The sequence below is a fragment of the Lithobates pipiens genome, unplaced genomic scaffold (genome assembly GCF_037356315.1).
Source record: "Lithobates pipiens isolate NorthernLeopardFrog02 unplaced genomic scaffold, aLitPip1_a1.2 Scaffold_13, whole genome shotgun sequence".
NCBI lineage: Eukaryota > Metazoa > Chordata > Amphibia > Anura > Ranidae > Lithobates > Lithobates pipiens.
The window spans coordinates 343,424,097-343,450,264 of record NW_027507718.1 but is presented as its reverse complement, the minus strand read 5'-3'; the positions used below and the strand labels follow the sequence as shown (position 1 = coordinate 343,450,264).

Genomic DNA, 26,168 nt, shown 5'->3' with positions numbered 1-26,168 from the left:
TATTCTGCATTGTAAGCTACAGACAGTATCTTTTGACCGCATAAATATTACAACCTATTCATCTGTTTGTATCCTGTCATCTGCTGTAACCTGATGTTCAGAATAAAAGCATCTTGTGGATGGAATTAGTATTTGGCGAGTTCAAACTATCTGATGAGGACTGTCCTCAGCGATTATATCTTATACAGGCCAGGCATAGAGGTCTCACAAGGGATAGTCACGTCACAACAATCGGAGTCAGAATACCCACTGTATATGAAAGATCCTGCCTGGCTGGCAAACATGGCTACTGCCATACAGTAGAAACAATAGAGGAGCAAATGTAGGCAAGAAGGGGCAGGAGGTGCGTTATTCCCTGGATTACCAAGTGAACATAAAAGGGATCAAAGCCCGCAAAAAAATAAAAATAAAAGAACGAAAAGGTCCTTTCATACGAGCGGTCTGCCTGGTGGACTCTGCTTTAGTCAGCGAGGGATTGCTCCACTGAGCAGGCGGATGACAAGTCCATCTCCGCTCACTGTGCTAAGATGAACCTGTTAGAGCCCCGCTCTCCTCTATGGGGAGATCAGATCTGTCAGTTTTCATCTGATCCCATTCTCCAGACAGATGGAAAATAGAGTCACCATCTGTCTGGATTTCACGGACAGGATCGAATTGGATAGTAGCAGGTGTCAGGTGACATGTCACCACTGACAACCGCAGCTCCATAGGAGTGAATGGAGGCTCTGATCAGGTCCGCATGGAAAACTGACCCGATTGGAAAGCCTGTGTGAAAGGAGCCTAATGCAGCTTTTAACACATTTCTGTCACCAGCAGAGAAAAATACAATTTACTGCATTATACCACAACCCGTGGGTTGCAGGAAAGAAATTTGCTTTGTGTATGGTCAGAGAGCCATTTCCCTTCTTAACCAGCTGTCCCTATTGGGCAAATTCATGCCCACCTCTTGTTCTAGGGACAATTTTACAATTTTGGATTCCCCTCACTTTCCCAGTGACAACGGTCTCCAGTACAAAGGTACATCTCCCCAATGGGGACAAAGAAAGCAATTCAAAGGGTCTAAATCTTTCCAACACTATAAAAAGAAAAAAGAAAAGGGGGTTATAAAAATACACTTTAATTTTCATCTCTGAAAGGAATGTTACTAGAAAAAAAGATGCATGAACCATTTCAAGGCATCAGTCTGCTCAGTAATGGAAATAAAGTTATGTAACTTAATGTAAATGGAGATGTACACATCAGCCAAAAATTTCAACTATTTAGTCTGAACCCTAAACTGCCAGTGTGACAAACCATCTACACAACTATCTGCAAAGTTTAGAGGAAACACATGGGTGTTATAGATTCAAGCTATATTTCACAATGTTGCTAAGATAGCACAATAAAACAACATCATGAACCAAATTGCTCTTGTGCTATTAAGCCCACATTGTGTCATGAAAGAAATCTCTGAAAGCTATTTTAAGAGGTGAAATCGGCAGCAGTCCACATAAAGGGTAATGTTTTGAGCTTTGCATTATGTTCCTGCCATGTCTTAACAAAACACTGAAGTGATGGAAACCATACACGTTTTCCTATAGGGAGTCTACATAGGATGGAATGTTAAAAAGAATGGCTTCCAACATTGGAAAATCTCCACACAGACTTTAATACTCCTTTTAATACACATATACCTAGTGCTTTGATTGGTATCTGCAGGTCCATGGCCATATTTTTCATAGATTTACCTTTCTGCAAGTTGTGAGAAAGACACTGTAAACTGTGAATGTGGCAGAGGCGGTTAAAGAGGTTGTAAACCTCTGAAAAAAAAAAAACGCTACAATACATTGAAGCATTGGAGAGCATTATGAAATAATTGCCTTAGAACAATGCCCTGTGGTACCACCCACACTCCGCTCCCGTGGCCAACATCTTTCCCGGAGTCACTCCCGGGTTCGCGGGCTCTGGCACTGCGATTGGTCAGAGCCGCTATGCTATCATAAAAAAAATCCAATACATTGCAGCTTACAAGCCTTAGATGTGGTGATTGCATTTGATTTTTTTTTAAGCTAAGAATATATTCAGCAAAAACAGAAAATACCTGGTTTATAATGTGATTAATACATTTTCACTTCCTGTGAGCTACACCAAGGAACATATTTTGTCATAGCCAGTTCTGTAAACTAGCAATTGCCGCACCCCCCCATGTAAAAGGACATGAAGAAGATACAGACATGTTTGTAGTCCATATAAGGAAAGCAGTCTAGGGTGACGACCAAACTCTATAGATACTATAGTTGCAGGGGTAGGCAATCTTATAGGAGAAGTTCACTTTTAAAAAAACAAAACAAATAATAAATGCAGGCCTCCTGCAGATCGGTCAGTGTATTGGCTTATTTGTACCTCTTACGAGGAAGCTGATACATTCTGACATGAGGACTCAATAAACTACCACAGCGCTCATAGCTCCATAGTAGTTCATTGAAAGCTACAAGCCGAGAGCCGCAAAGGATGGCGGACCTTGTAGATCTCCATTCACAGAGTGTTGTTAATGAGTGAGGCAGCCGGGTGGGCGGAGCCCCGCTCAGCCACATCTTTTTTTAATTCTTAAATCAGACACAGGGAGAAGATCCGGGGGGGGGGTGCCAGGGGCTGGTTCATTCATAACATGTTTACACCCATATTCAGGGTGTAACATGTTTTGAAAGGTGAACTTATCCTTTTTTAAAGAAGTGGAGATCTCCTGAACATGGGAGGAGTCAAAGATCACTGGGTACAGTGTTGCCTCCTCATACCCGATTTAAACCTGTAATTGTAGTACTACTGTTTTGCAATCGTGTGCATTGCATGGCAATTATGGGTTTAAATCAGGTGGTGAAGAGGCAACATTTCGCCTCCTCACCGCCTGTCAGACACACTCAGAACACTTTTCAGAGGAGCAGCCGTACCTGCTGTACTTGTGAACGAGCCCTTAGTTGCTATTCGCAGTGGCACCCTTAGGACTTGTTCACACGTAAAGTTGGGGGGTGGTAAAATCCTGCGGTTGCATTTACCGCCCCAAATCCCTACCCCCTCTTGCTGCCGAGACAGCAGCCAAAGGTGTAAACATGCTACAGCAGGAACTAAGCCCTCCCTTGCTTTTGGTGGGTGCTACCGCCTGCCAACTGTGACCCACTCAAGTAAATGGGGCCACTCTGTAAGCCCCTCCCAACTGCATGCTTCTGCGGGGTCCAAGGGTTTAAAGCAGGTGATGAGAAAGTAACGCAACACAATACTGCCTGCTTTAACCCCTTTGATTGCTGTACTGCACAAGGTTGCAGGGAACATGCAGAGTTGCCTCATTCACTTGAATGGGTCATCTTTGGCAGGTGCTACACCCACTAACCATGACAGGGCATATAACTCTGGCTGCGACATGTGTACACCACTGGCCACTGCAGATAAAGAGGGTGCGGTTGGGGCAGGGGGTAAAAACACATCTTAACCACTTCCCACCCGGCCAATGCATATATACGGCCGGGTGGGAGCCGTCTACTCCTGATAGGACGTTCAGGAACGTCATTCAGGAGTAGCGGGATCGCGCGCGTGCCCGCGCAGCGGCGCGATCCCGATGTGCTCGTGTCACCCGGACATGGCACATCTCAGATCGGCAGGAGGGCTCTGTGATTGGCCCTCCTGATCACATGACGGCCGTGTCCAATCACGGCCGTCATGTGATGTAAACAAACAGCCGGTTGCTAGGCAATCGGCTCTCCTCTCCTCACACGGAAGTCACCGCTGAGGAGAGGAGAGCAGAACGCTGCAGCCGGCTGATGATCAGTGAGTATGGGCTGCTTTTTACAGCTTTTTACTCACTGATCATCAGTGTAGTGTAAACACACAACACACCACACAGTACAAACACAGTCCCCACATATGTCCCCAAAACACACATGTCCCCAAAATATACATGTCCCCCACATATGTCCCACTAAAATCACATGTCCCAATGATTATCTGCACACATATGTCCGTGATCACACAAACCAATTATTATACACTTAACGGAATTTTTTTTACCAAAAACATGTAGCAGAATACATTTTGGCTTAAATTTATGACAAAATTTGATTTTATTGGATTTCTTTTCAAATAGAAAAAAGAAAATATTGTTTTTTTTCCAAATTTCCGCTTTTTTTGCGCTTATATCGCAAAAAAAAAAAAAACGGAGTCGTGAATAAATAACACCAAAATAAAGCTCTATTTGTGCGAACAAAATGATAACAATTTCATTTGGGTACAGTGTAGCATGACCGCGCAATTGTCACTGAAAGCGCTAGAGCGCTGAAAGCTGAAAATTGGGCTGGGAAGGAAGGGGGTGAAAGTGCCCTGTATTGTAGTGGTTAACTAAGGGGTTTTATCACCCCCACAATGTAAATGGCCTTTATTGTTCTGAGCCCCCTAGAAGGCTGCTTTCACACCGATGTGCTGCGGTTTACCTATGTGGGGTGCAGTGCATGTGCGATTTTCCTGGGTTAGCTGCACTTTGTCATAGACTTGTATGATATCCTACAGGTGTGGTGCACTTTCTAAAAGCGCACCAAAATGTCTGCATTCAGAAAGTGCACCAAACCCGCAGGATATAATGGCTAAACGCAACAAAGCTGCAGGTTCACTGCACCCATGTGGGTAACCAGCTCAGTTTGAAAGCAGCTCTATACAAATTATGCACGGTGTATTGCTTCACACTGACCTGAAGATCTCTTCTTTCCTGCTGCTGACACCACTCTGGAGACCGCTAGTAGGGATAAGAGGTGGAGTACAGTTGGTATCACTCCGCATAGTACAGGAGTCAGAACAGGAGGAGGGGTCAGCTTATGTTGCTTTTGCACCCTACTACAGCTCCAACTTTACAAGTAGTCCCTCTGCCTTGCACTCTGTTTGATGCTCTGGGATGGTGGGTCAGCAAGCTAAGACCACCATCTACAGGTTGCTGCCCCCCACTATAATGGATCTCTATAGTGGAGTAGTGTCTTAGCCACCCAAGGAAAGAAAGTGTGTTATTTACAGTACAGTCCGGTGCAGGAAAAATTAAGCATGTTCTACTTTTTTTCTGGAACTGGAACGTACTGGAACTGCAAGCATTGGTGTGAACTATGGTACTAAAATCCATATACCCTACTTTCCATGCATTTTTGATGCAGAAAAAAACTGCACTGGACTGCATGTGGTGTGAATTGGCCCTTACTGCTCTTCCCATCCCCAAGACCTAAAGAAGTATTTAGGCTGGGTTCACAATATTGCCGCTTTCGGCTCACAGCAGGGGTCTGGTGCATCCTCACTCACCGTTTCAGGATGCTTTCAATCACCATTGGTCGCAAACTAGACAGATATATTACTCGAAGAGGTTTTATCGGGGTGATGCATGCAACTGCAGGCATCACCCCAGTACCATTCTTTAGAGCGGACGGTCGGGTTTATTGTAATTGATGCAGCTCAGCAGCCGCTCGCTGTTATTACAAACAGCAGGAGGGAACATGACAACACCCCCCCAGGCTCTTCTGTCCTACCGGAAGAACCAAGCAACCAGCCAGCATGTCCACCGGCTGGCCGAAGACCCAAACACAGCTGATGCTTTGAGTCTCAGCTCTAGAAACCCGAAAGTGATGTCATGTCCTCAATGCCTGGATTACTGCCATCTTAAAGGCACCCGTTTTAAAAAATAGAAAGTATTCAAAAATGCAGATCTTGATGTTTTGAATACTTTTAAGTGCAGAGGAGGGGTTTGGACTCCAGATCCCTACATAAAGAGTACCTATCACTGTCACAAGGGATGTTTGCATTCCTAGTGACAGCAATAAGTGTCATAAAAATGTAAAAAAAAAAAAAAAAGATATCGGTCGATCCCTACTAGTAACGTCTCCCTCCACCCACTAACATAAGTCTAGTACACAAGGCAGAAAGGCGGGCAACATCGGTCGTTCAATAAAAAAAACTGTTGAAAAATTTGACCTGTGTGTATGGCAGCCGGCCCGCCAGAAGACGATTCGGTTGGCTTCGGTCGGAAAATGTATGCTGGTAAACAGGGTTGGGGGGCACCCCCTGTCAGAACACAATAGTTCAGTGGGGTGGGGGGGTTTCACTGTATGAACATTGGATGGTTAGTCTAGCGGCTCTGACCGAAGCTGTCAGTTTTTTGCCAGACCTGTTAATTCAAGAAATCACATAAATAGAAGCTGTCTGACAGAGTGAAGCACGCTAACAGATCACAAAAAGCCACACATCATGCCACAATCTAAACAAAACTCAAGAACAGATTAGAAACAAAAGGATTGTACACGTATCGGTCTAGGAAGGGTTTCAAAGCCATGTCTAAGTCTTTGGAACTCCAGTGAACCACAGGAAGAGCCATTATCCACAAATGGAGATAACTTGGAACAGTGGTGAATCTTCCCAGAGTGGCCAGCCTAGAAAAATTACTCCAAGAGCATGATGAGGACTCATCCAGGTCATAAAAGAACTCAGAACAACATCTAATAGAACTGCAGGCCTCACTTGACTCAGGTAAGATCAGTGTTCACGATTCAACAATAAGAAAGACTGGGCAAAAATGGCATCCATGGGAGAGTTCCAAGGCCAAAGCCACTGTTGACCAAAAAGAGCACAAAGGCTCATCTCACATTTACCAAAACACATCTTGATTATTCCAAAGACCTTTAGGCAAATATTCTGTGGACTGAGACAAAAATGTAACTTTTTGGAAGGTGTGCGGTCCCGTTACAGCTGGCATAAAACTAATACAGCATTTCATAACAAGAACATCTTACCAACAGTCAGATATGGTGGTGGTAGCATGATGGTCTGGTGCTGCGTTGCAGCTTCAGGACCTGGACAACCTAAAACTACAAAACTACATTTTGTATTTACTCGGGTTATCTTTGAGTAATAATAAATTTGCTTGATGATCCGAGTCATTTAAGTGTGACAAATATGCAAAAATAAATAAAAATAATCACGAAAGGTAACAAATACTTTTTCACACAACTGTATGATAACAAATAGGCCCCGAGTGAGGTTAACAATTACGGATATGTCCCGGTTACTGTTCAGTGTATGTAGATGCTGCTGGGGGTGGGAAGAGAGTTAAGAGAACTACACATAGGAATATAGGTCTGCTCTGTTTTCAGGGAGATTGTAGACCTTGCCATGAAGGCACACCAATAGTGGTGCTGCATGTCCATATATGTGTATACGTGACGTGTGTATTCTTTCATACAGCATTCATTTAAAGCAGCAAAGTACAATCTTAACCAAGAGTGCTTACCATCCACTCAGACACAGGAAGTGGCTTTACATTTAAAACATACGCATGAACGCAAGTTCTATAATTGGCTTTCCACTGAGAGTATTCTCATACCAGTCTTGCTGACAAGTAAAGACTTTAACTGAACGTATGCAATACATTGTTTTACACGGTCAGTTCTTAACTTTTATAAGTCCTACATGTCAAAAGAAACAGAACAGGGACAGAGAATATACTTTTTTTTTTTATAGGTCTATCTTATAAACCAGACAAAATCAACATGCTATAAAGAACTATAGGTGTTCATGCATTGCTATAATGTTATTCTGTTTCTATATCAAATTTAACATTTCATATGTATATGGGGCAACCATATTTGCTCATTGCATATAAAGGCTGTTTTCAAGTCACAGAAAACAATACATTCCCCATGTGTGGTTATCCAATTTTCAGTTAACAGTGTGAATAACACTGCACTAAGTCAACAAGGACCTACCTCTAGTGCAGTGCCCCCAAACTGTGGCCCTTTGCTTGCCTGGCTCTTTGAGCACCATTCCTCCCCACGGACACCCATAACAGGGAGATATTCCTAAAACGATGCCTATTCCTTCCACTGTTATCCAGACTAGGGTATCATTCTTCCCCCCACTGACTTCAGACGCTAGGTAGATTTTAGCTCTAACCGACCACCAACCTTGTGACATTTTTTACTCCCACACAGCACTGAAACCGAGTTTCCCATTACTATTGATCACAGGGCCTATATTTACTGTCAACTATTGACAGTCTTGCCCCCTAAAGGAAAGTGAACTGAAAACATTTTAAGAACCCCTGTTTTAGATGTTACAATGCAAATTTTTAAAATTAAAAGTGGTTGTAAACTTCAGACATGAAATATGAACAAAGCATATCGCTCTATAGTGTGTAGGTGTCTCAAGAAAGAGCACCAAGTGTCATTTCTGTCTGCTGCTTCATTCCTCTGCTAGCGGCACGAGTCAACTCTGATTAATTTTCCTGACACCAAGATAAAAATAGTAACAGGGGAGGGATCTTCCACTGATTGACCGCCTCAGCTCTGTTCCTGTGTGAATGGGGCCTGTGTATTCCCTCCAATCAGCTCTCAGAGCTCTCCTCACAGAGCTCTGCAGAGTAACTTTAGCTCTATTTGTGGGGGAGAGATAAATTTTATTTGGGTGCATGACAATTGTCAGTTAAAATAACAGTGCCGTATTGCAGAAAATGGCCTGGTTATGAAGGGGGGTAAATCTTCTTGAGGTGAAGTGGATAACATACTTCTGGGTGTATTGGATGTCTTGTACTGCTAAGTGCTCTATATCACCACTGTGTCCTATACAGATGTAGGGCAGGTAGAAGGAACCTCAGAGGTGACCAGGTATTCCAGTGGCCCAGGAGTTTTAGATGCAGGGAAATTTATAACCACTGTAGCGCTGAAAAAGAGCAAAGCCTAGTACCTTGGAAAGCGGACAGGTAAGCCTCTCTACAGGCAGCATTTCTTTCTTCCAAGAGCCTTTTAAGGCCAGGATCACACGATTAAAGCTCGGTAAGCGCATGGTACTTCACTATACATACATTGAGGTGTCATTTCTGTTGAATGGCATCCCAATACAGCTGTGCTTCATTCCACCTTATATATGTTGCTGTCCTCTGCGTTACAAATAAGGGTCAGGGTTGGCATCATTGGCAGCCTATTAAAATGAATGGTCTGTCTTTACTTAACACACGTTAGTGTACTGTGAAACTTTGAAGCTGGCCTAAGTTTTTGGCTAGGTCATTCACACAATTTAATACCAAATTTGAGCTTTATTGAGTTTAATGTATAAATATAGCATATTTTCAGTAAGTAAACATTATGGGTTACTATAGTAACATTTACCTAAAATGATTTTTTGACAAGTTATTTTAAATTTCTTTCTAACTTGAAGCTCCTTATTGTGCTGATCATTCTTCATATACAGATTTGCAGTTGCTCTTTTCTCCAATGATCATGTTTCTATTTTGGGGTATAGGATCAGTATGTGCTGTAATGACTGGGGACATTTGTGCAGGCTTTTGTCCTTCACAAAAGGGGCAGAGGTAGGTAGGCTTTTATAAGGCTGGCCATACACAAAAACTAAAATGATTCCTCTTTACACTATACAGCACGCATGTACACATTTCCCACTGTGGCTCTTGTACTGCAAGCAGGCGCTGTTTGGGTGAAAATTTTCAAGCAGGTTTTTGTTGAATAAAGCCAGGACCAACAGAGCCACCTACTGAGTGCAATTTGGCTATGTCTTTAGGAACCAGATGTAGGGGACTGTCTACTGCAAGGGCCGATTGAATGCTGGTTTTCCATCAAGACTGGCTTCTGTTGTACCAAAAATCGTCAAGTTCTTGCTAAACCAGCCAACTTTCATTAGATATGTACCAGGCTTAAAGTGATTGTAAACTCTTGTTATACTTACCTCTGTGCAGTTGGTTTTGCAGAGCAGCCTGGATCCTCCTTTCTCGGGTCCCTCTTTGCTGCTCCTATCAAGTGCCCCCACAGTCAGCAGCTTCCTATGGGGGGCACTGGAGGCGAGCCACAGGTCTGCGTGTCCATTCAGACACTGAGCTCCGACCCGGCCTCCTCTCTCCCCTAATTGGCTGACTGACAGCTGCAGGAGCCAATGGAGCCGCTGTTATGTCTCAGCCATCAGGAGGAGTGTCCTGGATGGCGTAGACATTCACGGACATCGCTGGAGAGAGATGGGGCTCAGGTAAGGAAATAGGGGGGTGCTGGGGTGGCTGGTACACACAAAAGGTTTTTATCTTAATGCATAGAATCATGAAGTTAAAAAAAAAAAACTCTGCCTTTACAATTCCTTTAAATCTACATGTACAGTATGTCTAGGGTGAACGTCCACGTTAAAGTGCAACTGCACTTTTGCTGAGAAAATTTAAAAAAATATTCCCCTCTGGATGAACATTGTACATTTTAACAAACTTTGTTGCAGATTCTTACCTTTTGCTATTCTGAAGATATAGTTGTTCTTCCATGGTTTTGGATACTGATTCTTTATGGGAGCGACTTTTACATTAGTGATCAGCTGCTGCATTTGCAGAACTCTGACAAAAGTGTCAGGGTCTGCATCTCTTTAGCCGTAATACAGTCCATTTCATTTGGTGATGGGATGTGATCATAATTGGAATATTTGCAGCCAATTCAGATTTGACAGTGGGAGGACTGTCTTTTGTACACTAGGATGAACTTTAGTGCCTTTGTTTGCACTTGAGCAAAGCTTTTTATTAGTATTTATTAATATGACTTATGCACTTAATGGTTGTTTTAGTCACTTTATTATTTACACCTAACACCGTGTGTGGTTTCCTGGGTGATTAGACACTTTAATGAGCGTTTTGATTTTAGGTGACGCTGCAAGTACTTACCTTTGTTAGACCTTTTAGGATTTGAATGCTGATCCATTATTTTTCTGGCAGCCTATTTACACCATAACATGGACTTTCCTCATTATTACTAAGGGGGGTCATTGATGGATTACAGATCTATCTAAGGTCTCATACTCTGAACGCCTTTTCTCCTGGCAGGAAAAAAGTGACCTTAAAAAACCTGGTAAAATCTATGTATTACACAAGCATTTGTGCACCTAGTGTTTATATGCGGTCCACTTTTTGTTTGCCCAAAGCTTCTCTCCTGAAGGCTTTGTCGTGTTTTTTTTTTTTTTCTGCCTGTAAATGCTCCTCTTCTATTACGCCTGTGTGTCGAATGCATGTGCAGTTATTGGGCATCACCATTAAAATCAATGGAAGCGGCATGCTGGTTAATTTTTGAAAAGACAATGCTTCTGCTCCGGTGTAAACAGCACTGTGTGGTACCATTATAATATTGACAGGCAGTTATGAGGCATTAGAAAAGCGGTATAAACACATGGTATGGCCACGTGTGAATCACCCCTTTAAAGTTGTAGTAAACCGCAGCTGGTGAAGCAAAAAAATAAATAAAAAAATCCCCTGCAAAGCAATGTCATAATGTGCTAGTATGCATCGCATACTAGCACATTATGAGAAACTTGCCTCAGAACGAAGACCTCCAGTGCTGCACTGTCACCGCTGACAGGGCTTCTATCTTCACCCAGTCATTTTTCCGGGTTCATAGCCTCTGGCTACATGAATGGCTGGCTGTGCGATAACCCCATGCACACGGGAGCTGCCATTTACAGCAGGGGCTCCGAGGACCTTCGAAGAGCATGCGCCAGTGATGTCACCAGCTGCGTGCACTCTGAATATCTCCATAACTGTGCCAGTTTAGGAGATATTCACACTACCTACAGGTAAACCTTATTATAGGCTTACCTGTAGGTATAAGTGGTGTAACAGAGTTTACTACCAATTTAAGTGGCATTTTTTAGAAGTCCCAAGGCAATAGCATCAGCAGGCACCAACTGGCTGACTGGTCTAAGTGAGGAATATGTCCATCTGAAAGATTAGAAAACCTTGTCTGTTGTGAGTGGGGTCAAAGCTACATTAACCGGTGATGAGAAAATCTGAATTACAAGAAAAGATATTCGAGCACACTAAAGTGGACCTTTCATCAAACTTTCTACCATTCCCTAGGTTTTGGCTTGCATGTTCTGCATTTGGTAAATACAGTTTTAGTTGGATTCCTTCTTGGTTTTCTTAAGTTTCACAAGATCAGTAAAGGGTCAGGAGATTTCTCACCTAATTCTAGAATGCTATGGCTTGTTTAATGGTTGCCATAGGTGAATTACTTGACCCAACACCGATATCAACCTGAAGATCAAAGGACAGCCATCTGAATATCTAAGTGCACATGAATGAGATCTAGCAGCTCGTCACCAAGAAAAGTCAGGAGGTAACTGCTGGCTCCCGACTATCCTGGATCCAAGATGGGGGCATGAAAGCAAGCATGGGGAAAGGTTAACAAGACAGACATCACTGGACTCCAAGGACAACCAAGTGTGTTTTTTTTTTTATATATAAACTATGTCAGTGGCTCAATTTAATATTTGACATGTACAGTTGATGGACACAAACAACCAGATGACAGAGTAGTGGAACAGTTCATAAACCTCCCAAGCAAGCCCTCCAGAATGACAATATTTAACAGCATTAGGTCTTTAACCACTTGCTTACTGGGCACTTAAACCCCCCCCCATCCAGACCAATTTTCAGCGCTGTCGCACTTTGAATGACAATTGCACGGTCATACAACACTGTACCCAAATGACATTTTTATCATTTTTTTCCCCTCAAATAGCTTTCTTTTGGTGGTATTTGATCACCTCTGCAATTTTTATTTTTTGTTAAGAAATATAAAAAGACCAATTTGTTTTTTTTAAACTTTTTTTTATTTTGTTATAAAATTTTAAAAGGGGTAATTTTTGTCTGTCATTGATGTACGCCGATGAGGCGGAACTGATAGGTGGCAGTGATGGGCACTGAACGGTTACACTGATTGGCATCACTTGTGGGCATAGATAGGTGGCACTTGAGGAGGAAAAAAAAAAAAAAAACGATCACTGAACTTTTGTTTTGATCATGTGATCAGCTGTCATTGGAAGATGTCGGGTGGTTAAAGGATAAGTTCACCTTTCGGAACATGTTCCACCTGTATTTAGAGTGAAACATGTAACATATTCCAGCAACTGCAGCCGAGCGAGGCATATTTTCTGGGCGCCTGCTGTCTTTCCTTGAAAAAGACCTGGCCCTGTGGGGCTCTGCCTACCTGGCCATGTTATGGATTTACAGGCCTCTGTGGATGGGAAATTACAAGGCCCAAGAGCCCCCAGTGCAAACACAAATATAAACAGGTGAGCAAAACTAAATCTAAACACCCAATATGGATGAAGACCTAACAGAGGAAATAATGTGCTTCATCTATATTGTGTGTTTAGATTTATTTCTACCCACTTAATACATTCATATTTTTGTGTGTTAGTGCCTTAGCCCTTGTACACACGGTCGGAGAATCCGTCGGAATGTGTCCTATCGGACCGTGTTGTCGGATAATCCGACTGTGTGTGGTATGTATCGGACTGATTCTGTCGGACCCAATTTTCCAACATGTTGGAAATATTTCCCGACCAACTGGTTCGATCGGACATACTCCGATCATGTGTATAGAATTTTGATCGGACCAAGTGCCACGCATGCTCAGATCAAATTCCTACATCAAAGCTATTGGCTACTAGCCTGAATGTAGTCCCATCGTAACGAAATTACGTCATCACGTTCTGAATGATCGGATTTTTCGACAACTTAGTCCAACAGTGTGTATGCAACAGTTTCGGACAAAATCCGACGGATTTGGTTGTCGAAATCTCCGACCCTGTGTACAGGGGCTAAGTAGGGTGTTTATTTTCATTCCTAAGGCTTCATCTACACAAGACATTTTTACAACCTCTCCTGAACAATTTGACTTGACAGATAGTAACCAACGTTTAAAATGTCAGTTTTGCTGCGTTTACATGACACGTTTTGTGTTTAGAAGCATTTCTGAAGAAAACATTTTTTAAATGGGCAAAAATGAAAAACACCTATAAACGAAACGCAGAAATCTTCGGCGTCTGAAAAAAAATCGCCCAACTGCCTCTGAACGTACGTTTAACAGCATCCTGCGTACATGGAGCCTTATTTAGGAACCTTATTTGTGTTTTTTTTCTCTCTGTTAATTTTGATGGTCACTGTAGGTTATATTGTTTATACATTCAAGTCCTGTGTTAGTGCAGCACCACACCACTTTCTTCCAATTTTAGTTTTCTAAATGTGGGGATGCATTGAGGTGTTGGCAGCAGCAGTTTTCCTCCTTTTTCTCTATATTGGTGGAAGCACAGGAGGGTTATATTTTTATTTTTTACCATTTAAAGCAGAACTCCAGCCAAAAGTTGAAATATAAAAATGAATGGTCCATTAAAAGATAATACAACAAAATCAGTTTTTGTTGCAATATTCACCATCATTTCAGAGATTTTCCCCTATAGTACTTTTGTCTACCACTAGATGTCCTTAGTCTGATGGCCAGCATCATTCAACCAACTTCCACTGAGCCCAGGATGTCCGTGAGCAGCAAATGAAAAGGAGAAGCAGCACACTAATGAGCTTATTTAATCAGCATACTTGTCAGCAGAGAACTGAATTCTTACTTAGGCTGGCCATACTCTACAATTCTCTTATTCAATTTCATTTAGATTTATTATTTATTTCAGTTACTTATATAGCTCCATCAATTTACGCAGCGCTTTACATATACATTGTACATTCACATCAGTCCCTACACTCAAGGAGCTTACAATCTAAGGACCCTAACTCGCATTCATACATACTAGGGACAATTTAGACAGGATCCAATTAACCTACCGGCATGTACCCGGTTCCCTTCAACTTTGTAGTGCAAGGGCCTGCCGGATTGCATACAAATTGAAAGGGTTTAGGTTTGACCTCATATTATACGGTTTTGGTAAATCTAAAGTTTAACAAGAAAATTGTATAGTGTATGGCCAGCCTTAGGCCCCTTTCACATTTGTGCAAGTTTTCCTGGGACTTGGGACTGCAATGTCGCATAAGTCATTCCCCATGATTTCCAATGATAACCATTCATATATGTGTGACATCAAGTCATGCTGACTTCAAAGTAGTCCCTGTACTACTTTGGTCTGACTTTCATGCAAGTTGAGGTCCATAGACCTCAAGTTTACACAGGCATGCCCTGAAATTGCATCAAAAATCGTGGTTAAAAAAAAAAAAACACACAACTTAAGTCAGTGTGAAAGGGGCCTTATACTGCTTCTTCCCATCACACTTCCTGTTGTACAGGGACTGCAAGCTACTGATACCAGTTCAATTCCAGGTACTTCTACTGCTTGCATTTGCAAAAAAAAAAAAAAAAAACACATTTAATGATGTATTGAAAGATTACAGCAATGCATTAATTTGCATCTTTCATAGCTGGCAAGAGTTCAGCTGTACATGACACTGATCTTTTACAACCCCTAACCTTAGAGTAAAATACCTGCATAAAACCTAACAGCTCGGGTAACCGGCTATGGCTTGCCATACATTACAATCTGTTCAAACAATCTCTGTAAATCAACTTTAGATCCACCAAAACTATGCCATAGGGCAGGGATATGCAATTAGCAGACCCCCACCTGTTGCAGAACCACAAAAAGACTATGAAGGCATAGCAAGATTCTGACAGCCACAAGCATGACACCCAGAAACAGAGGCATGGTGTGAATTTGCAACAGCAGGAGGTCCGCTAATTGCATATCCCTGCCATAGGAGGACCTAGCTACCTAAACTATCCAATCAACCTGTATACAATTCAGGACGGGCCTTCCACTTGTTGGTAGTTATGAGATTGTACAATCAGATTGCAATGTGTGTAGCAAGCTTAACATTTACTGTTCCAGAAGTAAAAACTAAAAGCTCACAAAAAAAAAAAAAAAATGCGTTTAGCTCCTCTTTCTTCAAAGCAGAACATTTCCTTTAATACTACAGGTTACACAAGCCAGTTTGTCTGAAAAAACAAAGAAACTCGCCAACAAAAACGTGCAGATTTTCTTCCCAAACAAAGAAAGCACATGTAGAGAGCTTCCTTTGTGAAAGAGCCATTATCCCCATGGGCTGCGAAAATATAAAATCCACTAATGGTTGGACTAGAAATGACATCTTACCCAGTGGGGAAAACACGTTCAATTCTAGGGAAAGTGACAAATAGATTGGTTAGATAGAGCCAGTTCTAATATTTAATGTCAGTGCCCTGCATTTGTAAAAGATTGATAGAATGTATGAGATGTCTCTAATATACGCAGGTGGAGCTTACACCCTTTTGTTCACCCTCGTAGCAGCAATACAGAACAAAGAATTCAAGGCTCACTCCTTGCGATGGCATTTAGGAAGTACACGAAGGATTCAGCATCTGCTCAGCCCTTCCCCTTTGCTCTGGGAGTGCTTGTGTCTTTGTGTGACAGCTCGGTCACAATTACAAAAGACGGCAATGACAGGGATGTTAGTTCCAGCCACTGTACATACACCATCGCCACTCAGGCAATCTGCTCACACACACGCGTCTCCCCACCAAAATAATAATAATAATAATAATAATAATAATAATAATAATAAGTCCAGGTTTTCAGATTTTGGACGGCGTTCAGCACATCACAGTTTGGGTGAGAGCTTTTTTTTTTAGGGCCGTTCTGAGAACAATGGAATTCCTCAGCAGACTTCTCTCATTAAAATGTAGCAAGCATGTATGGAATACTACAGGTCCATTTCACTTGTGAGCGATCTGTATCAATGACCGGAAGAAAAGTATTACTAGAGCTTATAGTAATTATAACTGTATTAGCACAAAGGGCAACTAATTGGAATCAAGGAAAAAACACAAATCTAGGATTACCACCATGAAACCAGCTAGAGATACTAAGCCCCTTTCATGTAGGATGGAGGCAAAAAAATAAAAGCAGCAGTGCGAAGCTTCTGAGCTTCTAGATGACTCCAAATGTATTCCTATGCTTTGTGTTTATGATCTGAATCAAGACAAACATCTTTTTTTTTCCAAATCATGAAAACAAAAACCTTGCTTAGAAGTTGCTGATTAAACTACCCAGCGCCGCCTGTCAAGGAACAAAAATCCATGAACAAACAGCCCTCCATCGGATCCAATGGACAGAACGAAGATCATTCTTCAGCGGCGCACACAGTGAAAGCGGCTGCACACAATAAAAGTAGATGCACAAAAGAACATCTGCTCTTGATGGAAAGAGAAAACATATTCTCAAGACTACCAATGCTCAAAAAGCTGCTGGAGTTTAGCCCCCAAAAATTTCTGCTAAAGACACATTGTATGCCTAAGGAAAAAAAAATACATGCAGATACCAGTTTAGTAAAACAGGCCTCCCCACCCTCCCATATCTTATCTGACAGGGCAAGGGAGCTGTAAGCTGTCTGGGCCACAGCGGCATTGCCCTACTTCTAAAACACAGTACAACAGCATGTAGATAAAAGTAGCTTCCCTAGTCTGATGTTATAGAATCATAGTAAAGTATACAAATACTTTCCGGCTGTGGAACTTTAATCAGAAAATTAAGTCCTGCTATATCTCTTCAGGCTGGGCCCTATTGCAGGTATAGCTATGTAAAACACTACAGATAAGTGCCTAGACCAGTGATTCTCAAACAGGGTTCCTCCAAAGGTTGCTAAGGGTTCCTTCAGCATTGGGCAATTTCTGCCTCCGATAAGTTCCCACTGGCTCCATTGATCTTTTTAGCTATCTGTAAGGAGGTAATTCTTCCCATTGACCACAAGTGTAAGGACCATTCCTCTCACTGACCATCACACATCACAAATTTCTCATTTTTAGCAGGGGTTCCCCGAGACAGGAGAACTATTTCAAGAGTTCCTCGGTGTTGAAAAGGTTGAGAAAGCCTGGCCTAGACTATTTAAAATCCAGTAATACACTGTCTTACCCTGCTCTGCACATGCTCAGTTGCTCTCCATTTTAGGCACTGACAAATTTGTGAAGGACAATTTGCTGACAGCCTTAAAGTGGTTGTATACCCTATAATAACGCTTACCTGTAGGTAAAATGAATATCTCCTAAACATGTACTGTCTGGGAGATATTCACTTTGCATGCAACCGCTGACGTCAGCGGCATATGCGCTGTAAATGCCCGGCTCAAGGTCTGACAGACGCTGCAGGACCTTGCCGGGAAGACGACTCCAGCGTGGGAGTGATGTCACTGCAGCTCCAGCCACTGACAGTGCCAGAGCAGTGCAGAATATCAGCTCCCTCAGCGTGGATCGGGCTGCAATACAGGGATCTCGTACTAGCTCATTATGCAGGGTTCCCCCCCCTTTTGACACGTGCGGGTATACAACCGCTTTAAAGAGGAATTGAACCATCCTATCCTTTTCAGCCAAGAAAGCTGCTTCCGTTTGATCTGCAACTGCCATGATGTTGCAAATGTAGAACATGTAAAACAAAACAAATGTGACAAATCTGCAACCCCAGATTTCCAGCAATGTTACTGTTAAATCAATGGGTTTAGTTCCCCTTTATGGATTTACTTATGCTCAGGGGCTATGGGCTTCAGCAAAATGGCAGCCTCCAGCAAGAAGGCAATTTACAGCACACACTAATTTAGGTGCCATAATTAATAATGTAGAATGGGATGTTCCTTGCCAAGGAACATTATTTTTTATTAGGTTCTTATGGGTAAAGTTCTGCTTTAATGTGGAAGCTTAGTCAAAAAATGAAGTCCTGCTGGATCAGGCTGACCCCTTTTGCAGGTATAGCTATGTAAAACATTACAAATAAGTGCCTATACTGTTTAAAATCCAGCAATGCACTGTCTCACCTTTCTCTGCACATGCTCAGTTGCCCTCTATTCTTAGGCACAGTATCGAAAATGTAGAGGCTGATCTGCTGATGGGCTAAAGATAAACTGCTCTTCAGGGGTTCTCGGCTTCAGCAAAAGCCTCCAGCAAGGAGGCACAGGAAAAATGCTGGAGGCAATTTGCAGCACACACTAATGTTGGTAGCATAATTATTGTTGTGGAATTTATGTTCCTTGCTAAAGAACATTATTTTTTATCAAGTTGTTATCAATAAAGTTATTTTTCTTCTTTAAGCCGGCCATACACTAGCAGATTTTCAAATGCATATTTGTACAAACATTTTTACTGGAACATTAGATGACTTGACGAATGTTCTTCAAAGTATTTCAAAAAGATTCCTGCTGCGAACATTCTTTTCTAGAGTGAATGGACTTTCACAAATGAAAACCACCATTTTCAGAGGTGGTTGGCCTGGTGATTCAGCCCGAGTGTCACCTCCAGGGTCTCCCGTCCCGCAGACGATGTAATCATCAGCAGGGCAGGGGTGGGAGGAGCTGAAGATATGGATCATATTAACAAGCAGGTGATTACCCGCATGTCAATATGAAAAGACGAATGCTCTCTGTGCAGATCTCCAGCTCCTCCTGCCCCCTGCTCTGCCAATAGGATGACGTTGCTGAGGGGAGAAACAGGCATAGTGGGAGGTGAGCGACAACCACCATCTGTGTTAGCCCTGTCCAGACTGCTGCCGCTTACCTCACGCTGTGCGGCCCAGTCATCAATAGACTACTGCCCAGTAAGGATGAGCTTAGGCATGTTTGCACACCCGACGTGCAGAGCCCGCCAGGAAGTTGGCACTGCACTAATCACAAGCAGTGAGCTCACTGCCTGTGATTAGCACAGTGCTGACTTCCTGGCGGGCTCTGCGAGCACGCCAGAGCTCATCCTTACTGCCCAGAATGCCCCTATGGCCACTCTGGGCCTGCTGCTTAACATCTTTGTGGTCCATCCAGCGGTGTCCTTTCCTGAAGTTTCCTCCATGGTGGAATGGTGATTTCCTTCCCTGGGGACCAGCCACAGTGCAACGCTTGTTATCTATTCCACAGCAATGAGTCCTGCATCTTCACAGGATGACAAGCTGGACCAATGTATGTAGGCAATACAAATAAATTCATGAAGTTCACATTGAAAGGACATGACCTCGACTCGGTGTCATTATAAATTCACACGAAAACATTGTATGTATCACTGCAGAGTTTAGATTTCAGAGATTTTATCAACAGACCACACAAAGCTCATGTATGAGGTCACTATACAAAAGTAATCGTTCTGCCTATAAAAGACAATTAACGGTCATTTCTTAAGTACAGGTTTTAAACTAACCAATTAATCTGATCGTTTACCATATGAAAAATGTTGTTTGAAAACATGGACCTCATGTATGAAAAGAACAGATTATAGTTCTGAGGGGGGGGAAAAAAAAAAAAAAAAAAAAAAAAAAAAACACACAACCAGACAAAATTTTCTAATCTTTCACATGGACCAGTCTGCCAGTTTGCGTTTTCTTGTGCTTTAGACATAGAAGAAACAGATGTACTATTAAAAATGGAATTATCCCATCAGGGACAATATTTTCTCATGAATGGAAAGTTTTATTTAAAGGTGGAAGTAGATCCTACAAATACTCTACGAACATTAAACAGCCATAACACATGTACTTTGATCAATGCAGAGCTCTCGGTTGGTTTACTTTTATCCAGCAATTCGTACTGGAAACTGCCAGCCATTTACAGGTGACATGAAGCAGCTCATGGGGTCACTCAGTCTCTAGTGCTATCCCAGTAGGCTCTGCAATAAGAGGACAGCACAGTAATGAAGTGGTTAGCACTTATACCTAGTAGCATTAGCATTGTCGCCTCAAATCCCAACCGCAGAACTTCCTACCTGGAGTTTTCATGTTCTCCCTGTACTTGCGTGGGATTCCTCCCACCCTCCAAAAGACATGCCGATAGATTACATGGCTCCTATCTAAGTTGGTGCTAGTTTGTGTATGTATGAATTGGAGTTAGAGACCTAAGATTGTAAGCTCCCTGAGGTCAGAAGACAGATGCTATTGTAAATTGCTGCCTAGATTGATGGCACTATAGAAGTACCTGTAATAAATAAATCACAAGACAATGAAAACACGAGGATGGGAGCAACACCATGAGTTGCATTATTGTCATACTAGACACCAGCATTTTCCAATGTGTACACCAAATGAAAACACAGCGTTACATTTCATCAGGATACATGGTTTATGTGACGGTTTAATGTTCATTGAGTAATTCCAAAGTGAGCTTCCACTTTAATAAAGCAAGTCACTGACAGCAACTTAGTAAACAATTGTAATTACATAATCATGTTTTAGTACACAGTAAGCAGAAAATGAATAGTATACTTTGTATGAATTATTTATAAAACGTAGACGCCTGTAACACATTAATAATGATTACAGCATTCACTCACTATGAGCCACACAGTGCAGTGAGGTATCTAAGCCTGAACAGCTTTGAACATCTTATAAGCACATATAAAACTGTAGATCAGAGTGTCATCGCTCAAGTATTAAACCCAAAAGTTTACCAGATGGCAGCTTACCGATCATTAGATGTGGTGGCTGCATTTGTTCATTTTATTTTTCCCTGGGAATCTAGCCACCTCCTGCATTAGTGTGCCTCCACTCTGGATGAAGGAGCACAGGAGGCAGATGTGGACAGCAGCATTGTCAATCTGGGGGGAGGGGAGTGTCAGATGCACTACCACAGGGATCTCCAAACTACGGCCCTCCAGCTGTTGCAGAACTAGAAGTCCCATGAGGCATTGTAAAACTGACATTTGCAGACATGACTAGGCATGATGGGAACACTAGTTCCTGAACAACTGGAGGGCCGTAGTTTGGAGACCCCTGCACTAGCAGATCTAGATACATTAACAAACTGAGGCTGAACTCCGGCTAATACTTTAAAAGCCGTTAAAGCAACAGTTTTGTTCCTTTTTGGGACAAAGGTTTTACACAAATAAAGTCATCATTGTAAGCACCCGTCAGCGGTAAATGGTTTTTCTCAACTGTTATATCTGCAGGACAATTTGTTCTTTTGAAAAACAATGGACACACACTATAAGAAAATCAGACGATCGGACGGTTTTCCTCTGTTTCACAGCAAGTTGGAAATGACAATAGACATTACGTACGAACATTCTCGTACGACAAAGGCTTTTATTTAAAAAAAAAAAATGTATTTGTCATTTCTGATCATGCGCATTCTTTCGTATCTGATATTTCTCGCAGGAAAATTGTATACATGAAAAATATTTGAGTCTTTCCCTTGGGAAATTTTCATTCAGAAGGTTGGAATCGGCTGTCGAAAGTTGTGTATACACTATCAGAAAATTGTACGACCGTTCCTCGGATGGAAACGTTTACCCAATTTTCTTATAGCGAGTACGGACGGGGCATTACTGACCAGATCACCAGATGAAAATAGAAAAAAAAGGCAAAAAAATTAAAAAAAAAAAAAAACTACTAAAGCCATCACATCCAATAGTAAGCTGCAATATAACAAATGTTTGCTTTTGGGTTTATTAGCACTTGAAATCAGCTGCTGGAGATACACACTGTGTACAGAGGTCTACAAAGAAATGAGTGGAAGCTTCCCTGAGACACATTCCACAGCACAGACGTTGCTGCTGCTGCTCCAGCACACGTAGCCCTATTGTAGTACCGCAAGCAGATCCCGCTTGTTTACAGAGAAAGCATCCTGGAAGTTCTGTATTACCTCATATGGGATGTATGATATTCTCCAAGGGCCTTACTGAACCCCTCCATACACACATAATCAGACACACTTTTACACAATAGTACACCGACAGATGTCAATTCCATTCATCGCTTTTTTTTTGTTTTTAAGCACTTGTTACCAACACAATTTCTGTGTCACTGATGCGTTTTTACATTTTTGGTGTGTATTTAATACATTTCACTGCAATTTTTTGACACATGTAAATGCAACACAATGCACATTATCCTGAATGAAAATAAAGATGTTTCAAGTGTTTTTGATGCTTTCTGGGAGCAAATAAAAATGAAGCAGGTTGTACTTTTGTTGAAAGCACTGGAATTGACTGTACAGGTGTAATCTAATGCCATTGGAGTACATGGCAAGCACTCTACATGCATTCTGGATGTGGATTAAAAACGCACCAGAAAGCATCTGATGAGAAAACCAGCTCTTAAAGTGGTATTAAACCCAAAAATGTAATATTTTGCAGTTTACCAATCATTAGATACGGTGGCTGTAATAGTTTTCTTTTTTTAGACTTTTTGCTGCCTGTTCTCACCTGGTGATCTGGCCATTAACACACCTCCTGTATTAGAGTGCCCCCACTCTGAATAAGGAAGCATAGGGGAGCACAGCAGACAGCAGTGTTGTTAGTATGGGGGAAAGAGTGTTAGCTACACTAACAAATTGAAGCCAAACACCTACTGACGCTGTAGCTACACAAGTAGTTAAAGCAACAGCTTTGTTTATTTTGGTATAAAGGTTTTAAATAAATAAAAGCTGATCAATGTGAGCACTGCTGTCAGTGTTAAATGGTTTGTTTTAACCCTGTAACTGGTTCGTCTACAGGAGAGCTTGTTCTGTTGAAAAACAACAGACTTAAGCCTCGTTCGTACACACGGTACGATTGTTGGCAGGTGATTGTTGACAGATAGTTGTCCTAAAATCTTACTATTAGTACGCTCCTTTTGACAATTGCTGTCCAACTTTCAGCCAACAAACGTTGGATGGCAGGCCAGTAAATTTTTGGCGGACAGCAGTTTGATGTCAGATTTTTGTATCGTCAGTACACAAATCAGTCAAATAAAAGCAAACATGTATGCTCGGAATCTGTGCTCACCAAACACAAAATTAGCAAAAGGGAGGGGGCGCAAAGGGTGGCACTCAAGAGCTGAAATTCCTCGTAGTACGTCACTACGTTCGTGTTTGTTGCACGACAATTGTGTACTGTTAGTATGCAAGATAAGACCCTGGCACACACCTTTTAACAAAAATCAGACGTTTGGATGGCCAACAATTGTACCATGTGTACGAGGCTTTACTGGCCGGACCACCATAGAGGAAAGTAAGCCCAACAAAATAAAACTAATATAGCCACCACATCTAAGGATTGTTATGCTGCAATATATTAAAATGTTTTTGGCTTTCAATATCGCTTTAAATCAGTAAATGTACCCGACTCCAAATACAAAATAAATTACAGATCTCTGCGGAGGGGGATCTAAAAGCAGAAGGGGAGGCCCTCTCTAGATCCAAAAGCAGAAGGTGGGGACCCTCTCTAGATCCAAAAGCAGAATGTGGGGGCCCTCTCTAGATCCAAAAGCAGAAAGGGGGGTGCTCCCTAGATCTAAAAGTGGGGGGAGGCTCTGTAGATCTAAAAGCAGAGGGAGATCCCTGTGGAAGGGACCGAACTGATCCCTGTGGAAGGGATATAAAAGCAGGTGGTGATTGCTTTGGAAAGGATAGAAAAACGTGATCTCTCACCTGAGAGGACAGCATAAGTTCAGCATCTTCAGCTTGCCACAACTCTACCATGCTGGGGACTGGCTCAATCACTAGAGATTGTACAAAAACAAGACAAAAGAGCCCATGTAATTGAAGTGATGGCAGCAGGATGAAGAGATCAGACAGGAGGAGATGCGTGCACATACATGATCAGACAGGAGGAGATGCGTACACATACATGATCAGACAGGAGGAGATGCGTACACATACATGATCAGACAGGAGGAGATGCGTACACATACATGATCAGACAGGAGGAGATGCGTACACATACATGATCAGACAGGGAGGAGATGCGTACACATACATGATCAGACAGGGAGGAGATGCGTACACATACATGATCAGACAGTAGATGCGTACACATACATGATCAGACAGTAGATGCGTACACATACATGATCAGACAGTAGATGCGTACACATACATGATCAGACAGTAGATGCGTACACATACATGATCAGACAGGAGATGCGTACACATACATGATCAGACAGGAGATGCGTACACATACATGATCAGACAGTAGATGCGTACACATACATGATCAGGCAGGAGATGCGTACACATACATGATCAGACAGGAGATGCGTATACATATATGATCAGACAGGAGATGCGTATACATATATGTTCAGACAGGAGATGCGTATACATATATGATCAGACAGGAGATGTGTATACATATACATGATCAGACAGTAGATGTGTATACATATATGATCAGACAGGAGATGTGTATAGAGAGATGATCAGACAGGAGATGTGTTGGTGAATGCAGGCAGCCCATGTGGCAGCGATGCTGGGTACACATGGTCACAAGGAGCTGTCACAATGTGCAGACAAAGCCCCCATGTGTCAGCACACACACAGCCCACAACAATGGGCAGCCAATGGGTTCCCTGAGCCGCCTGCACCGCTCCTAGTCTGCAGGCCCATTTCCTCTCCTCCTCCTGCAGGCAGCCCGGAGCACAAGCCGCACAGCAGCCCGGGCTCTCTATTGTCTATGCACGCTCCGCTCCTCCTCACCTTGCCCTCCTCCTTGCCGAAAGCAGGGCAGCAGGACGTGGAAGACCCCCAGCATGAGATTGACGGCCGTGGCAGTACAGCAGCGGCTGCCCCTGTGAGGGAGAAGCAGCCCCGCCATGCTGCTACTATATGTCGGGTTCTCTCTGTGCTCGCTCGGGTGTCACAACAGCAGCGGAGCGGGGCGGGCCCGCCGTGCACACGTGGGGCAGTGTATGTGAACGCGCCCTGGGAGTGTGTGCGCTGTCACTGCTTGCGTGCGACGCTGGGCGGGGCCAAACCCTCACAAACAAAGAGCCCGGGGCCAGGGCCCGCCCACTACAGTGCCAGACAAAAGTAGACGGTCTCATGGCACGTGGTGTGTGCTGGCAGGCTGTGTGCCAGGGCCCTGGCTTCTCAGGGGGCTCTCTATGGCATAAGGTAGTCATATAATGTACTCCTACTTGTGCAGGCCGATTTGGATTACACATAAAAAAAACAAATACAATTTTCAGATTATCTTTTGTAGATGCTCTATCCAGAAAGACTAAATCCTAGGTCTCCTCTCCTGAGTGTACCCCCAGATCAAGCTGGATATATGGATCTGACTGACAGCAACACAAGCCAATGGCTCGCCCATTCAAGAAAAGGCAAGAAAGAGCTGCGGTAGATGGGCACAGCATTGAATAGACTCATGTAAGTTCTTAAAGCAAGAGTTCCACCCGCTTTAAGGACTCCTCACCTCATTCTATGCCACATTCGGCATGTTGGTTTTTTTTTTTTTTTGGGGGGAGGAGTGGGTATCTAGTTTTGACAGGTACCCATGTCTGCCCAGCCTGCCTATGCGACTCAAGCAGAAGTTCTCCTCCCCCCCCTCCTTCCCTGCAATCTTCTGGGACACATCCAGGATTGGCACCTGTCCGAGTTTCAAGGA

At 42.7% G+C, this 26,168-nt stretch overlaps 1 protein-coding gene across 2 annotated transcripts in view; it reads right to left on the bottom strand.

Annotated features, from left to right (window-relative positions):
* The window catches only part of TMEM131L (transmembrane 131 like), a 155,605-nt gene extending 130,137 nt beyond the window's left edge, over positions 1-25,468 (bottom strand). The window contains exons 1-2 of one of the 2 annotated variants that reach the window (XM_077477067.1): positions 25,259-25,468; positions 24,209-24,279 (exon numbers count right to left, since the gene is read on the bottom strand). In XM_077477067.1, coding sequence (XP_077333193.1) covers positions 24,209-24,279; positions 25,259-25,376 — 189 coding nt within the window. In that variant the 5' untranslated portion in view covers positions 25,377-25,468. The remainder of the gene's footprint in view (positions 1-24,208; positions 24,280-25,258) is intronic. The other variant, XM_077477066.1, reaches the window with a different exon arrangement.
* Between the last annotated feature and the right edge of the window lie 700 nt (positions 25,469-26,168).